General features: G+C 22.2%; 1 protein-coding gene across 3 annotated transcripts in view; it reads right to left on the minus strand.

Moving 5' to 3' along the window:
• The window catches only part of LOC117171452 (OTU domain-containing protein 5-A), a 58,930-nt gene extending 42,365 nt beyond the window's left edge, over positions 1–16,565 (minus strand). For 2 of the 3 annotated variants that reach the window (XM_033358788.1, XM_033358787.1), the window contains exons 1-3: positions 16,012–16,565; positions 9,879–9,971; positions 1,215–1,303 (exon numbers count right to left, since the gene is read on the minus strand). In XM_033358788.1, the coding sequence (XP_033214679.1) occupies positions 1,215–1,303; positions 9,879–9,971; positions 16,012–16,149 (320 nt within the window). In that variant the 5' untranslated portion in view covers positions 16,150–16,565. The remainder of the gene's footprint in view (positions 1–1,214; positions 1,304–9,878; positions 9,972–16,011) is intronic. The other variant, XM_033358789.1, reaches the window with a different exon arrangement.
• Positions 16,566–17,298: the final 733 nt, after the last annotated feature.

Below are 17,298 nucleotides of genomic sequence, written 5' to 3' on the forward strand. Positions count from 1 at the left end.
TTAATTTTAAATTTTCAGTAAAAACAATGAATTTTTAATTAAATTAAATAAGTTTAAAATGAAATAGTTAAAATTTCATTAACAAAAAATGAATTTTTAACCAAATAGTTGCATTCTTAACTCAAAAGATCAAATTTCTTACCAAAAATATAATTTTTCAACAAAAATAAAACAGACAGATTCTAAGTACGGAAAATAATTATTTAACAAAAAAAAAATATTCAACCAAATACATGAGTTTTTTCTAAAATTGAAGTTTCATTTTCAGTAAAAAAAAAAAATTTTCAATTAAATTAATTTACAACAAAATAATTAAATGTTCAAAAACAAAAAATAACTTTTAACCAAACAGTTGAATTTTTAACTCAAAAGATGAACTTTCAACAACAAGAAAATCTTTTTTTAACAAAATACATGAAATTCCAACTAAACAAGAGAAATTTTTAGTTAAGAAACTAATTCTAAAACAAACAAATATATATATTGAACCAAAGAAATGAGGTTTTTCCAAATTTGAATTTAAATTTTCAGTAAAAAAAAGAATGTTTAATCAAATAAAATAAATTTACAACGAAACAGTTTCATTTTCGACCAAAAAAATTAATTCTCAAACAAATAGTTGAATTTTTAACTCAAAGGATAAACTTTCTACCAAAAAAAACAACAATTTTTCAACAAAATGCATGAAATTTCAAGTAAGATAAATTTTTAGTAAGGAACCTAATTCTACAAAAAAAAAGAGAAAAAAAAACAAATATACAACCAAAGAAATGACTTTCTTCCAAAATTAAAGTTTAATTTTCCGTAGAAAAAATTAAATCAATTTATAACAAAATAGTTAAATTTTCAACAACAAAAAAATAATTTTTAACCAAATTGTTTAATTTTTAACTCAGAAGATGAACTTTACACACAAAATAATTTTTTTTTAACAAAATAAATAAATTTTTAACCAAAAATAAAAAAAAATGATTAAAAAAAAACCAAAAGTAAATTTTCAGTTAGGAAAATAAGTTTTCACTAAAATTAAAGTGGATTTTGCAGTGAAAAGAATAAATTTCCAATCAAATCAAATAGATTTTAAAAAAGTGCATTTTTAACCAAAAGAATGACTTTTTAAACAAAATTGGTGAATTTTCAAAAAAAATTCAATTAAATTCAACATCATTTGATCGAAAATATACTGGGAATTTTTATAAATTAAAATTAAATACCTGTGTGGACTAGCTCGTTGACGATGTCGTTTTCCATGACTGGGACCTCCTCCATCTTCAAAGTGTTTTTCCTCTCGTCGATCAGTTCCCTGCCATTCAAAATTAATAACTTCCAACCCATTTTTTCGTTTGAAAATTGTCTTGAGACGATACTAAATTATCTCAATAGTTTTAACAATAAATTATTAGTAATCAGCGCTATACTAATAATTGCTAAGCTCTAAATAGTACCCTGAAATGTTCTGCTCAGGGACTTTGAATGAATGCAATCAGGATTTTAAGAAATGTTGAAACGACGGTTATTTATAGAAAATAATGCACAGCAAGCCAACATTTCCCGAGCTAGCAAATCAGGGAATATCATATGAGACTCTAGTACAAAGATTAATCGCAAAAATTATTTTGTTGTAAACAATGAAGATTATTTTTTATTTCAATTCATACATTTTTTTTAGCACACTCCCTTGTTATTTCAGTCTTATCTCCCTGCGATAAGGTAAATTTATAATTTAGTTTTCAGATTCAATTATGTCTTTTAATAGATTCTTTACCTCGGAAATTAAAAAAAAAATAGAAACTCAATTAAATTTAAAAAATTCTAACATAATTGAATAAAAGTTTTTAAAAATTGACTAAAAAAATCTATTGAAATACGTAAAATTTAAAAGAATAAAAGCGAATTAAAAAAAATTCCAGAGAATTCAAAGGAATTCAGGGTGAATTCCAAAAAACTAGATATTACTTCAAATCTTTGAAAGCCTACTAATTTCTAACTAAAAAAGTGACTAATGACGATCAAATATTCAAAAGAATTTCAGTGAATTGGATTTTTTTAAATCGATTTAGTTCAGTAACATTTGAGTCAATTTAGAAGAATTTAAGAGAAATGAGAAGAATTCGATGAAATTCATAAAGAAAATCAAGTTGCATTTAAAAAGCAATTAAGTTTATTGAAAAAATTTTTGAATAGAAAAAAATCCCCTGGCTGGAGTATAATTAAGTAAATTTAGAAGAGTTAAAGTGAATTAAAACAATTCCAAAGAATTTTAAAGAATTTAGGGCAAATTAAAAAAAAAAGTATAACTAATGACTATCAAACAATTCAAAAGAATTTAAACGAATTAAAAAAATTGTCTTAAATTGGAACACTTGAATTCTAAATTTTTTAAATTGAAGGTTAAAAGTTTTTTAATTCCAAAATTGTGTATTTAAATGCTCAAAAATTTACACGTACCAAATGGAAGGTACTAATACTTTTCAAATAAACAATGTTAAATGAAATGCCAATAAGTTGCAAAATTTCGAACTTTTATCAATTATAAAGTTCAAAGATTCAAATTAAGTTACAAAAATATAAATCCACGTTAACATTTTCAATAGTCTAAATTAAAGAAATAAGCACTGAACATTAAAAAATTTCAAAATTATATTATTTTACGTAATTTTAAGCTAGACACATTAAAAATTGGAAAATAATTATTTTAACTTAACTGTTCTTAAACTTGAAGTTAAATTATTTTTATTTTAAATAGTCTAGGCATCCTTTAAAAGATTACGAATTTTATTTCAAAATCTTCAGGAATCTAGAAGTGGTTTTAAATTTTTCCAAATTCAAAATAATTTTTTTATTTTTTCGGAACTTTTACATATATTTCAAAATGAATTGAACTTTTTCTATAACTTTTAGAAAATCCTGCGAAATAAATAGAAAAAAATTTTAATTTTAATTTATAAATAATAATAGAGCACATATTATTTGTAGAAAAATTGGAGTAGTTTTAAGAGATATTTAGAAGTTTTAAAAAGATTAGAATTAAATTTAGAACTTGAAATAATCTGAATTACTTACAGCCGAATTTTAAATAAAATGTCGATTTTTGCAGATTTCAAACAAAAAATTTGAAATTTTAAAAATAATTATGAAAGACTTCAAAAGAATAAAAAAATTTCTTAAGAGTCTTAGGAAAATTGAAAATGATTTTTCACATTGAAAAATTATTATAATAAAAAGCTTATGAAGATTTTAAGAGATTAAAAAAAATATTAAAGAAGAAAATGGAAGATTTTAAGAATATTTTTTTAATTTGCAGGATTTTCAAAAATTTTAGCAAAATTGTGATTAATTTTAAAATATATTTAGAAGTTCTGAAAAAAATGTTACCGCACTTCGTTAAAATTACTTGAAATAATTTCAAGTTTTACATTAATTTTGAATCTTTTCAAAACTTCTATGTATCTCTTAAAATTACTCGAATTTTTTTACAAATAATAAGTGTTCAATTGTTATTTACGCGTCAAAACTCAACAATTTCACTTACAAATTAAACATTTTTCAAATAGAACAATTGAAATTGTAACGCTAAAAGTGTAAAAGCTCTTCGAAATTCTAGAGATTCAAAGCTTTCTATGTAAAACAATTCAGTTTAGAATTGTTTTCTTTTAAATAATTGGTTTCAACTTACTCGTCTTAAATGAACAGTGAAATATTGCTAAATATTAAATACTTATTCTTTTTTACATTAAGAAATTTCAAATTAAGTGGGATAAAAATTAAATAATTTAGACTCTCAATATTTCAAATTTAATAAAAACCTTTAATTCTGACTATATTATTATGGATTTATTTTTAAATTGAAAATAGTAAAATGCACGTTTACATTTTTAGTGGCTACAAAAATTAATATAAATAATATATTATTACATTCATTTAATAAATTTAATATAAAAAATAATATAAAGGAAGACCTGAAACTCTGAATTTCAAATATATTATTGATAAATCATGAAAATTTGTATTTAAAAATAAAATTATCGGAATAAATGCTATATTAATTTCAATTCTTATCAAGACTTTCGGATTGAAACAGTTACCATTTTAAAAATTATTTATTTATTTATATTTACAATAGATAAAATTAAATTGTTTTTATAAAAAATTTCAACTTCAAATGCTTTTAATTGTTTAAATCTTCAAAACTGCAATTTAATTATTTCAAAAACTGAAAAAGTCGAACTTGGGCAGATTTTTTTTTCTGAAAATTCGTAAAATTGCCGGTTTCCCTGTCCGGCAGCTATCCTGTTTTTTATTTTAAAAAACTTCGAATTTAAAAACTTCTAATTTTTATTTATTTTTTAGCCTTTAAAATTGCATTTAAAATTCTTTAAATTAAACTATATGCTTAAAAATTAGAAATCGAACATTTTTGAAGCGAAAGATTTTCAAATTAAGCATTCTAAACTAAATGATATAATAATTTATAAAAATCACAATTTAACAAAATATTTTAAAAATGGTTGAAATCAAAATTAGATGACATTTTTATTCTAAATTTTTTTTAAAATTCCCGGTCGAAAAATAAATTCACTGTCATAAATGATGAAATGCTTAAGAATTTAAGGTAAGTTTACATAACTTCAAGACAAATAAAAAAAAGAAAGGTTTTAAACTCCATTGAAATAAGTAAAATAGAATGAATTTAGAAGAATTCAAAAGAATTTAAAAGAATTCAGGACGAATTCCAAATAAAATTGCAACAAATATTTGAAAATCTCTTCAAATCTTTGAAACCCTACAAAACACCTCACTTCTTCTGAATAAATTCTTAGAAATACAATGAAATATTATAAAAACAATTTTAAATTAAATGCATTTAAACTAAAAAATTTACAATTTTTAATTTTTATAAATTGTAGAGTTCAAAAGTTCAGATTCATCTCCAAAAATATAAAACCATGTTATCATTTTCAATTCTCTTAATTGAAAAATCAATCAATAAATTAAAGTTTTGTTTAAATTATAATATTTTAACCAATTTTCAGCCAGAAACATACAAACTTGACCGATTAATTGTTTTGAACTGAATAATTTTTAAATTAAAAGTCGAATTATTTTTATTTTTAAAAGTTTAGATATCACAAATGAGCTTCAAACTTTTATTTCAGTCTTGAAAAATGGACAGGTTGTTTTAATTTTTTCTCATATTTAAAATTATTTTGTAAAGGTTTTTTAGAATTTGTAAAGAAATTTTTAAATTATTCGAATTTCCAAATAATTTTTCAAAATAAAAGTAATTTTCAATTTTCCTAACAATCTTACAAAAATATTAAAAATTTTTTTAAGTCTTCTACAAATCTTAAAACCTTATACATATATTGCTAAAAAGGTGCAAAAATCTACAATTTGTTTTAAGTAATTAATTTAAAGTTTTCAATTAATTATCAATAATTTTGGAAATATTGAATTAATTTATATTTACATTTGACCAAATAAAAATGTTTTTCGTACCAAATTTTCAATTTCAAACACTTTTAATTTTAAATTGTTTGTTTTCCAAGACTGCCTTTTTAATTTCTTTAAATTTCTAAAACTTTACACTTAAAAATAAAAATAAAAAATTTTGTTAAGCAAAAGATTTTTGAATTACGCATTATATACTGAATGGCATCATAATTAAGGAAGACAGAAACTCAACTATTTATTTAAAAAATGGTGAAAAGCGAACTTGGGGATGATTTTTCTTATGAAATTTGTAAAATTCCAGGTAAAAAAAAATCACTGAATACTTAAATGCCCAATTTTTATCTTTAAAAATTTTTAGTTAAAAATTAAAGACTAAACTTCATTTTTTAAATTTCCTGAGTAATTTTTCATTTTTCTTCACCATTTATATTTAAGGACTAAAATTCTACTCTTGTAAAATTTTTAATTTATTACCTATTATAAATGAAATAGAATAATTTTAGATTTAAATTATTAAATTCTTAGTTTAATTTTAAGGGCTGCCACATCTCTAATGTTTTTTTGAATTAAACAGGAATTCGATTCACAGAACTAGAAAACAATTTCAAAGAATTCAAATGAATTGAAAAAGAATCCGAAAATGCAGGTAAATTAAAAAAACAGGGTGGCCATTTTAATCGAATAATAAAATTCCCGGTCTTTTCGCGGTTCAAAATCATTTTTCACAATCAAGAAAATCAAAAATTTGAAATTTAAAGCTAAAAATTTTTCCATTTAAGGTAATAAAAAATAAACCACAAATTAAAGATTTTAAAGCGAAATTCTGGGATTTCACATTATTAAAAAAAATGTAGTTTTATAATTTTTAAATTGAAAAATATTATATTTAAATGCTTAATAATTTACACGTATAAAATGGAAGTTATCATTTTTAATGAATCGAATAATCCTACAATTTTTATAAAATCCTGCTGATTATGTGTAAGAAAAAATTTGAGTCATTTTAAGTTTTAAAAAGATTCTAAATTAATTTAAAATTATTTAAAATAATTTAAACAAGGTGTATGTACCGACAAAATTCGGTTATTCTTACCAAAATTTCGGTGTTAATAGCCACTGCCTAATTAAAAAAAATTATATTTTTGCAGATTTTAAATAAAAAATTTAAAATCTTTTCAAACATTTTGAAATGCTTAAGAAAAATTAAAACATTTTCTTCAGATTCCTAGGAAAGTCGACAATAATTTTGCATGTTGAAAAATTATTTTAATATTTTTAAAGTTTTCCAAAATCGTTAAAATTTAATTATTTTTTCTAACTATTAAAATCGGATTTGAGACAGATTTTTCTTCTTAAAATTTGTAAAACTCCCGGTCAAAAAAATTAATTCACTCCCATATGAAACAATGTAAACATATTTATAATCATTTGAAATTCCATAAAATATTTCAAATACTTTTAAATCTTTTGAAATTCCTTGCCAATTTTGAAAAATCCTGAAAAACGCTTTGAAATATTTAACCCTTAAAGGGCACACTTACGTAAAATTACATAAAGAGCATACTGGGTATTAGGTATCCAAGGGTGTTCAAACGTGTGCTGTGCCGACGGTGTTGGATAGTTTTTTTTACGAGAAAATCAATTAATGATGTTTAATCTATCTAGTTTGAGGAGAAAAGGGTTTTATAACAGTTTTGAAATTTAAAGTAGTTAAAAAAAATACTTTTTGGAAAACAAAAATAAAAAATGACTTCTTTCACTCTAAAATTCATAACCTTTTAAGCTTTTTATATTTTTACTTGAAATTTTATTCGAATACTTCCGAGATACGGCGCTTCAAAAATAAAATTAGTCTTATAGTGTTCGTTCCAAAGAAGGTATTTATTCCAAAAAATTAAAGCTTCAATTCAATGAAAAATGAAACACAGTACTTTGCGTGATTAAACGATTTTATTGATCTTAAACTATGTATAAAATTTATAAAAATCAAAATGATGTGAAAATGATATAGAAAAATAGGATTCCATGTCATTTTTTAATCAGGCGCCATATGTTCCATTATCTTGAATTTGGTACGTTTTTTTAAAGCGCAAGTAAGTCGCTGGGTGATATACACCCAGTATGCCCTTTAAGGGTTCAAATAACCTAAAAGACATTAAATCCTTTGCAATCACATTAAATTGCAAAAATAAATTGAAAATTCCATAAAAACTTTTTTCCTTAGAAATTTTTTTTTTTTTTTATTCAAAATTCTTTGGAATTTTTTAAAATAACCTTAAATCTGTAAAATTCTTCGAAATCGCTTCAAATTAATAAAATCTATTATAAATATTTAAAATATCATAAAATCTTTAAACTACAAATTCCCTAGATTCTTATCAAAAAATTCCTTAAAATGATTAAAATATTATAAAATCCTGTGAAATTAGATCAAATCTGATATTTCCTGATAACTTGGAAAATGCATCCTTTTAAAACCCCTTTAAAATCTGATAAAATAAAATTCTTTAAAATCGTTACACTTTTTTTTGAATGCCTTAAAATAATTCGAATCCTTGGAAATTCTTATAAATGTTTTTAAATCATTTCAAAATGCCTTAGATTTTTTTAAATATCCTAAAATATTTTAAATCCTCTTAAATGTTTCAAAATCGCTTCAAATATTTTCAAATCTCTTGAAACTTTTCAAAGATCTCGAAAATTTCTCTAATGTTTGAAAAATTCCCTAAAATTTTCAAAATTTTTTAGAATACCTTCAAATTATTGAAATCGATGCAAAATTCCTTCGAATTTTTATAAATATCTGAAATATTTCAAATCCTTTAAAATATTTTTACTTTTTTATACAAATTATTAATAAGTTGAGTTTTCAAAGATCAAATTTCTGCTGAAAAGACAATTTTTCAACAAAATTTTCAACTAAAAAAAAAGTAACAATTCAATTTTCTCTTTAAAAAAATTAATTTTTAACAAAACAAAAAAAAAACAAAATATTTTAATATCAAATAAAAAAAGTCAAATTTAAAACAAAAAAGACAAATTTTAAATAAAATACTCAATTTTGAAGCTCAAAATTTTTTTTCTCAGTAAAATAGTTAAATTTTCTACGAAAGAAATGAATTTGCAACTAAAAAAATTAATTTGTAACTAAAATAAAAAAATCTTGGTTGCATTCAACTGTTTTTTTATTAAAAATTTATCGGTAGGAGTTTTTCTCTTTGGATTATGATTTCTTTTTATTTGTTGTCGTTTTTTTTTTCTTAAAACTGAAATTTTTTATATGAAAAATGACTTGCTTTCTTGAAAATTCTTCTTTTTTCGTTAACTATTTTTATTAAAAGCCGTTTTTTTTTCATGAAAAATTGAATAACTTAAAATTTAACTTGTTTATTTTTGGTTAAAAATTCGCCTTTTTTAGTTAAAAAATCAAACCTCTAGATCAAAATTAATGTATTTGATTAAAAATTTAAATTTTTTGGCTGAAAATTAATTTTGATGCTCAACAATTAATGTTTTTGGACGAAAAATCACTTTTCGGTTAAAAATGTAACTAATTCTTTTAAAGTTCGTTTTTATTTTCTCGAAAATTGATCTTTTTAGTGGAAAATTTAACTGAATGTCTCAAAATTGATCATTTTTGTTCAGAAAATTATTCTGCTTGTTTAAAAATTCTTTTATTGTGGTTAAAAATTCAAATACTTTCAAAAAATTTCATTACTTTGTTAACATTTCTGTTGTTTTGTTAAATATTCGACTTTTTGGTTAAATATTCATCTTCATGTTTAAAAATTCATTTTTCTGTTTAAAAATTCGTAATTTTTGGTTGAAAATTTGAGTATTTTGTTAAAAACCTTCTTTTCTTATTCAAAATTATTTTTTTTTAACTGAAAATTCAACTATTTCATTTTTCGTTAATTTTTTTTATCATTTGTAAAATTCATTCCTTTCGTTAACAATTAAACTATTTTACTTTTAAAAATTGTTATAATTAATTTTTCAACTTAAAAATTAAGTATTTAATTTAAAATTCGCTTTTTGTTTGTTTAAATTCAACTATATTTGATATAATATTAAAATCTTTGTACTGTTTTCTCTTTTAGTTAAAAAAATTCATTTCTTTTGTTACAAATTGAACTACATTTTTGAAAATTGAATTTTCCTTATCTAAAAAATTCACTATTGCATTTTTTAATAAAATTGTATTTTTGAAATCTTTGGAAATCCCTTGAAACTTTTTAAGGCCCTTGGAAAATCCTTGTTTTTTTTAATACCCTAAAATCTTGAAAACACCCAAAACTCTTTAAAATATTCCAAAATAATTGAGAAAAACTCTGATATATGCTATAAATTTACTTCTAAAATGAAAAAACATTGTTATTTTCCAATTTTTATGTTTAAAAATTGTATTTATATTGATTTCTCACCTCATAAGAAGTACTGGTGAGGACAATTGGGCCAGAGCCATGTTCACCCTGCACCGCGTGAAGATCGACGGCAAACCCATTAGCGCCTCGAACCTAATTTAAGAAAAAAAATCTCAACTTGAAAAAACGACAGTCTTCAAAAATTCTTCGAAAAATTAAAATTTTAGCCAATTTATCACTGTAAATAATTTACGGCAACGGAATATAAATCTTTTAAGTATTTTTTAGGTTTCAAAAAAATTGTATCAATAATTTCTTTATGAACATTCACTTAATCCCAGGCCTCGCACTCACTTCAGAAATATTCAAAATTACAATAATTAAATATTAAAAATTATTATAATTATAATTACAATATCACAAATTTGAAAAATGAGTGTCAGAACATGTTTCAAGTATTAAAATGATGTGCAGTCCGATTTTTTTTCTATTTTGGAATGTAAAATTATCTTAATTTTTATGCAAAATTTAAAGTTTTTAAAACTAATATTTTGAAATTATTAAAATAAAGTTTACGATTCAATTTTTGATTCGTTCAAATATTCATCTTTTTTGTATAAAACTTCATTATCATTTTTAAAAATGAATTATTGTTTAATTTTTAATACTCAAACTACGGTTGAAATTTAAAAATCAAAAATTTCGAATGCTTTTAAATAGTTTTGAATATTTTACGTCTTCAAAACTGCATTTTAGAATTATTTAAATTGAAAATGCACGCTTAAAAATGAGAAATACTTAAATGAAAAATGTGTTAGCTAAAAGATTTTAAAATTACTCATTGTACAATTTTTCAACAAAATATTTGAATCTTCAATAAAAAAAATGTCAATCAATTGCATTTTTTACCAAAAATGATACATTTTTCAACAACAGAGACGAATTTTATATTAATTCGTTTTATTTTTTCACCCGAAAAAATGAATTTTCAACAAAATAGTTAAAGTTTTCAACCAGGAATAAGTTTCTTAAATAAAATAATGAATTTTCATTTTTTTAAGTGAATTTTTTAAAAAGTATTTTAACTTTTAAGCAAGCATGTGATTTTTTAACCAAAAACAATATTTCTCAATGATTCGTGCTATAACATATTTTAATTTGGAAATTTGTAATTTGTAAAAAGAGCTAAATTCTTCAAAAAATTAAAAACAGATTAATTTTCAACAACAAAAATAGAATATTTAAATTATTATTTAAATTAACAAAACAAAAAAATAATTTTTAACAAATGGCAGTTCTATTTAAGCAGAAAATCCGAAATTTTAACTAAATTCGGTATAATTATAAAAAATTCCTTAAAATGTTCCAGGTTCTTTTCTTACAATTTTGTACATCTTTTGAATTTTTCTCTTATAATTAAATTTTTTAAATAGAAAATTATTTATCATTTTCCCAGATATCTTAAAAACATTTTCTTTAAATCTTTCAAAATTCTTTAAGAACTTTGATTTTCTTTTAATCTTCAAAAACTAATATTGTGTTTTCAATCTTTTGAAATATTTTATTTTAGTTAAAAATTCGTCTTTATTTTAGAAAAATAATCTTGGTAGAAAATCCATAAAAACGAGTATCCACATTTTTAGAAATCTTGAAATTTTCTGCAAAAATTAATTTTTCAAAACAGAGAATCATTTATAATTTCCCAGGAATATTAAGAAAAGTTTTCAGTTTTATTTTCTCAAACATTTCAAAATAATTGAAAAGCTTCGAAACTTATTTTCGAAATCTTCAAAAACTTACATTTTGTTTGAAATATTTTATTTTAGTTGAAAATTCGTCTTTTTTTGTAGAAAATTGAGAAATTTAGTTTAAAATTTAACTATTGGGTTGAAAATTAACCTGTTTTGATGAAAATTCCAATTTTCAAGATGATAATGAATAAGTTAAAATTTTTTTTTTAATTTAAAATAAAAAATATATGCTCAAAAATATTCTGATTTGTTTCCACATTAAAATATTTTTTTTATGTAAAAAATTAATTTTTCAAAATAGAAAATCATTTATAATTTTACCAGGAATTTAAGAAAATAATTTTGTTTGCTTTAAATCTCCCAACAATTTAAAAAGCTTCGAACTTTTTCTCAAAATCTCAAAAAACTCGCATTTTGTTTTAGATCTTTTGAAATATTTTATTTTAGTTTAAAATTCGTCTTTTTTATAGAAAATTATTCTTCTGAGTAGAAAAATTCTATTTGCGGCTCGAAAATTAAAAAATCTTTTTGTAAAAATTAATTTTGAACTGAAAATTTAAGCATTTTGTTTAAATTTCAACAGATTAGTTGAAATTACCTTTTTTGTTGCAAATTTATATTCTCCAGATAAAATTTAACTAGGTGGTTGAAATTTCGTCTTTTTGGCTTAAAAATTCAACACTTTGGTAGAAAATTCACCTTTTTAATAGAAGGAAATAAATTTTTTTTAGTTAGAAATATAACAGTTTGGTTAGAAAGTAATTCCTTTTGTTTATGAATTCAATGATTTGATTGAAAATTTATTTTTGTAGAATAAAACCAACTGTTTTTTTTTATAAATTAAAATTATTTTTTATTGAATATTCAACTACTAAATTTTCGGTTGAAAAATTGTTTTTTAATTAATTTTTATGACTGAAAATTCAACTGATTGTTTAAAAATGACCTTTTTGTGGAAAATCCAAATTCTCCAGTTAAATATTTAAGTGGGTTATAGAAAATTCAGCTTTATGGTTTGAAAATTAAAGATTTTAGTATAAAACCAAGTTTTTTGGTAAAAAATGTAACTTTCAAAAATAACTTTTTAAGAAAATTAAAATCTTTTTTTTGTTGATATATCAACTATTAAATTTTTCGTTAAACATTTATAATTTTAGGACGAAATTTCAAATTCTTGGTTAAAAGTTGAGCTACTTTCTTAATAGATTTTTTTTTTGAAAATTCATATTCTACAGTTGAAAATGTTAAGGTTTTGAATTCGTCTTTTTGACTTCAGAATTCAACGCTTTGGTAAAAAATTTAACTACTTGCTTAAAAAATTCGCTTTTTGTATGGAAAAAAATAAATTTTTTGGTTGAAAATGACTGTTTCCTTCAAAATAATTCTGTTTAGGTTGAGGATTCAAATATTTTGTTGAAGATTAGTTTTTTTTTTTTTTTTTTTAACTGAAAATTTAAGTATTTTGTTAAGAATTCATATTTTTAAATGCAAATTTAACGGCATTGTAAAAACTTAATCTCTTTGGTTAAAAATACATGTGTCCAGGTAAAAATTAATCTTTTTTTTTCTTGAAAAATAATATTTTTACTTACGGATTTATGTATTTAGCTAAACATTCGTTTTTTTGCTTTTTATTAAAAAATCAAATATTTTATAACTCCTTGGGTAAAAGTTTAAATATATTCTTAAAAGTTCAATTTTTTATGCAAATTCAAAATTTTATGTGAAAATTAATTTTTGTAAGAGAAGTTTTAACTATTTTTTTTAAGTTATACTTATAAGTTAAGCATGACCTTGCTGTGAAAAATTAATATCTTGCAGTTGAAAATTGAAATAATTTGTCAAAAATTCGTCTCTTTCGTAGAAAATTAATGTTCTTGGTTGCAAAATCAACTGCTAGGTAAAAAATTAATCTTCTTTTGGTGAAAAATTAACTGTTTTGTTGAAAATTCAAGTGATTTATAGAAAGTTCCAATTTTTTTTATCGAAAATTCGACAGTTTGGTATAAAATTGAACTATTTGGTTAAATATTTTTGTATTTTTTGGCAAATAAATTGATATTTTAAATTGAAAAATAAAATACTTTTGTGAAAAATCAACTAAATAGTTAAAAATTAAGTTTCTTATTAAAAATTAATATTCTATATTTGAAATTTTAACTTTTTGCAGAAAATAATTTTTTTTTAATAATATGGTTTAGTTGCAAATTTATTTTTGTTGCTTTCCTGTTTAAATATATTTGAATATTCGCTTTTTTAACTGAAAATTCATTCTCTTAAATGGAAATTTATCTACTTCATCTTTGGTTAAAAACTGATTTTTTTTAGTCAAAATATTTAACTTTAGTCATAACTTTTTAGAAATGAAAAATATATATAAACTAAAAATTAATCAAGTAAAAATATTGGGTTGAAAATTGGTTTCTTTTAGTAGAAAAAAATTCAACTGTTTTTTATTTAAAATAAAAATCACGCAAGTGTTTGGTTGGAAATTAATCAAATTTACTTTAGGATTCAAGTATTTCGTCTTTTTAATGGTAGAAAATCATTTTTTGTTTTGTTTAAAAATGGTATGGTTTAGTTGAAAATTAATTTTTGTTATTAAAAAAAAACTGGTTTCTTTCTAAATTAAAATCTTCTTTTGTTAAAAAATAAAATACTAATTTTTTTTCTTGAAAATTCATAGTTGAAAATTATTTTTTTTAAATTTGTATTTATTTGGTTAAAATTTAATTTTTATAACTGTAAATTTAACTATTTTGTTTAAAGTTCAACTGATTAGTTGTAAATTAATTTTTTTGTTAAAAATTGATATTTCCCAGTTAAAAATGTATCTGGATTGTAATAAATTTGCCTTTTTGGCTTGATAATTTAAAACTTTGGTAAAAAATGTAACTCTTTGGTAAAAATTAAAACTGTTCTTTTGTTTTTTTATAATATTCGTTTTTATGTATTGAAAATGCATTCTCTTAAATGGAAATATTACTCCATTTTTGGTTAAAAACTGATTTTTTTTTGTTTAAAAATTCAACTATTTAATGAAAACTTGCTAAAAATAAAAATAAATATAAATTAAAGGTTAAACAAAAAAAAATATTGAGTGGAAAATTGATGTACTTTGTAGAAAAATAGTCTATTTTAGTAGAAAATTAATGGTAATTTAAAAAAAAATAATTCTTGTAAATGAAAATTTAACTATTTTTATTAAAGTTATACTGATTGGTTGAAAATGAACTTTTTTGTTAAAAATTCATATTCTGCTGTTAACAATTTAACTGCTTTGTAGAAAATTTACAATCATAGTTGCAAATTAAATTGGTTGACTCGAAATTTATGTATATTCTAGAAAATTCACCTTTTTTGGTTGAAAAAAAATTCTGGTTAAAAATACAACTTTTTGGTTCAAAATTAATCTGTTTTAGTTTAGGATTAAAATAATTTGTTAAAATTTTTTTTTGATTGGTTAAATCCAACTGTTTTTTATTTTAAAATAAAATATATTTTTGTTGAAACATTGAATATTACATTTTGACTTGGAAATTCAACTCCTTAATTGAAATTTCAACTATTTGGTTAAAGGTAAATTTTTTTGAATGCAGATTCACAATTTTAGATGACATTTTTGTAAAAAATTGATCTTTCAAATTGAAAATTGTATTATTTTGGTGAAAAATCAACAAACTGGTTAAAAATTAACTTTTTTTATTGAAACTTCATATTCTATAGTTGAAAATTTAACTTTTATGTAGAAAATTCGTCATTTTAATGTTAGAAAATAATTTTTGTTTTGTTTGGAAAAGGTATGATTTAGTTAAAGCTTCATTTTTTTGATTAAAACAGTTTTTTTATAAATTAAAATCCTCTTTTGTTGAAAAATTAACTACTAAATTTTTAGTTGAAAAATCATAATTTGTTGGCAATTTGTTTTTTTTTTAATTCGTATTGTTTTGGCTAAAATTTAATGACTGAAAACTCAACTATTTTGTTTCAACTATTAAACTTTTTATTAGGAATTACTTTTTTTCGTTGCAAATAAACCCACTTGGTGAAAATTTGAATTATTGTGTTAATTTTTACCCCCCCCCCCCCCCCCCCCCCCCCCCCCAATAGTTTTCAAATAAAAATAAAGAATGAGTGACTTAGTGGACGATAATAGTGAAAAAAGTGTCATCAGTCTAATTTTTTTCGGAACACTATAAAAATAGTGTCATCTCTCAAAAAAAATGTATAAAAAAGTGTCAATAACATGACAAGTCCGAGGCCTGTAATCCTCATAAATATTGAATAGAAAAAAGTGCGCAGCCCGAAATGTTAATAATTTTAGGCTTTTCTGCGACTTTTCTTGGAACACCTTCTCTATTTTCATTTTTCTTTACATAAATCGTATTTGGAGCATAGGTGAGACGAGTAGACACGAGAAAATCGATGAATTGTTTTCTTACCTGATAGGGACTATTAGGTAAAGCAATGGAACCTGACCCATGTTCGCTTTGTACACCATGAACATCGACCTCGGACCCATTACCTCCCTCACGTCTGTCCTTTGTCCCACTAGTTTTCTTCTTCGAAAGAATCGTCATTTTTGATACACGATTTTCCACAAATGATTATGCGGTGTTTAACCACTTAAAACTTTTCGATTTTCTCTCCTTTTACAGCACTGTACGACACACCCTGGAAATTCGTATGTGCACTCGATACGAAGGTCGTAGTCCTCTGCCTTCGTAATCACATTCACTACGAAGCCATTATTTTCCTGAGGAATGCACGAATCAACACGTAGAAACTCGAATTTTCACCAGAGGTTCTTGCCTCTTTCGAAGCACAATTAACGTAAGTCAATCACTCAATGTTTGCGGGAGTCGTGCCACTATCCAAATACTAGAGAAAATGGAACGTCGTTAGTCGACTACGATGATAACTTCGATTTTCCGATGTTCAATAAAACCCCAATGTTTTGTGGGTCAGCCATCTTTTTCCCGATCAGTGGAGAGCGGAAATCAAGTGTGTCAGTGACCATGAAATATTTCAGGTTGAGATGGATAACTCGTTGTCAAAAAGTGAAAAATTGTGTGTAGAATAGCCGCTTGGGAGCGCCAGCTGCACTTGTCAAAGTTCCGCGAAAATTCAAATTCTATAAATGAACAATTCCTTTTTTTTATATAAATTAATGATAAAATTGTATTGTTTATTTATTAAAAAAAGTAAAATAGTAAGTATTTTATTTTTTAAATAGTAAATTAAATATTTTAATTACTGGTCAGTTTTTCTTGCGTTGTTATGAATTTCACAAATATAAGATTAGTATTCATACTGAAAGAAATTTTTAAAGTGTTTCTATAACTTTTAATATTTTTACAACAAATAGGTTCGACTAGTAACAATAAAAAAATAAAGTATTTAAACTTTTAATTTAACAAAGTATAATTTTCATCTAAAATAAAATGGAATACCTACATTTTTAGTATGAAAAAATGTTCCATAAAAAAGGAGGATTTTAAACAAACTACTAAAATTAATGGAATAATTAAGTTTTTAGTTTAATAAAATGTCAACCAAAGAAAAACAAATTTTTAAGAAAATATCAGAATTTTCAATTAAAAAAAAGTGCATTATTAACTAGAAAAGATCAATTTCCAACTCAAAACATGAATTTTTAATAAAAAAAGTACTTTTCTAGCCAGAAATGGATTGGGTACACTTTTAGTGAAAAAAATCAAGGAAAACGA

This window comes from Belonocnema kinseyi, chromosome 4 (assembly GCF_010883055.1).
Source record: "Belonocnema kinseyi isolate 2016_QV_RU_SX_M_011 chromosome 4, B_treatae_v1, whole genome shotgun sequence".
NCBI classification, from domain to species: Eukaryota; Metazoa; Arthropoda; class Insecta; order Hymenoptera; family Cynipidae; genus Belonocnema; species Belonocnema kinseyi.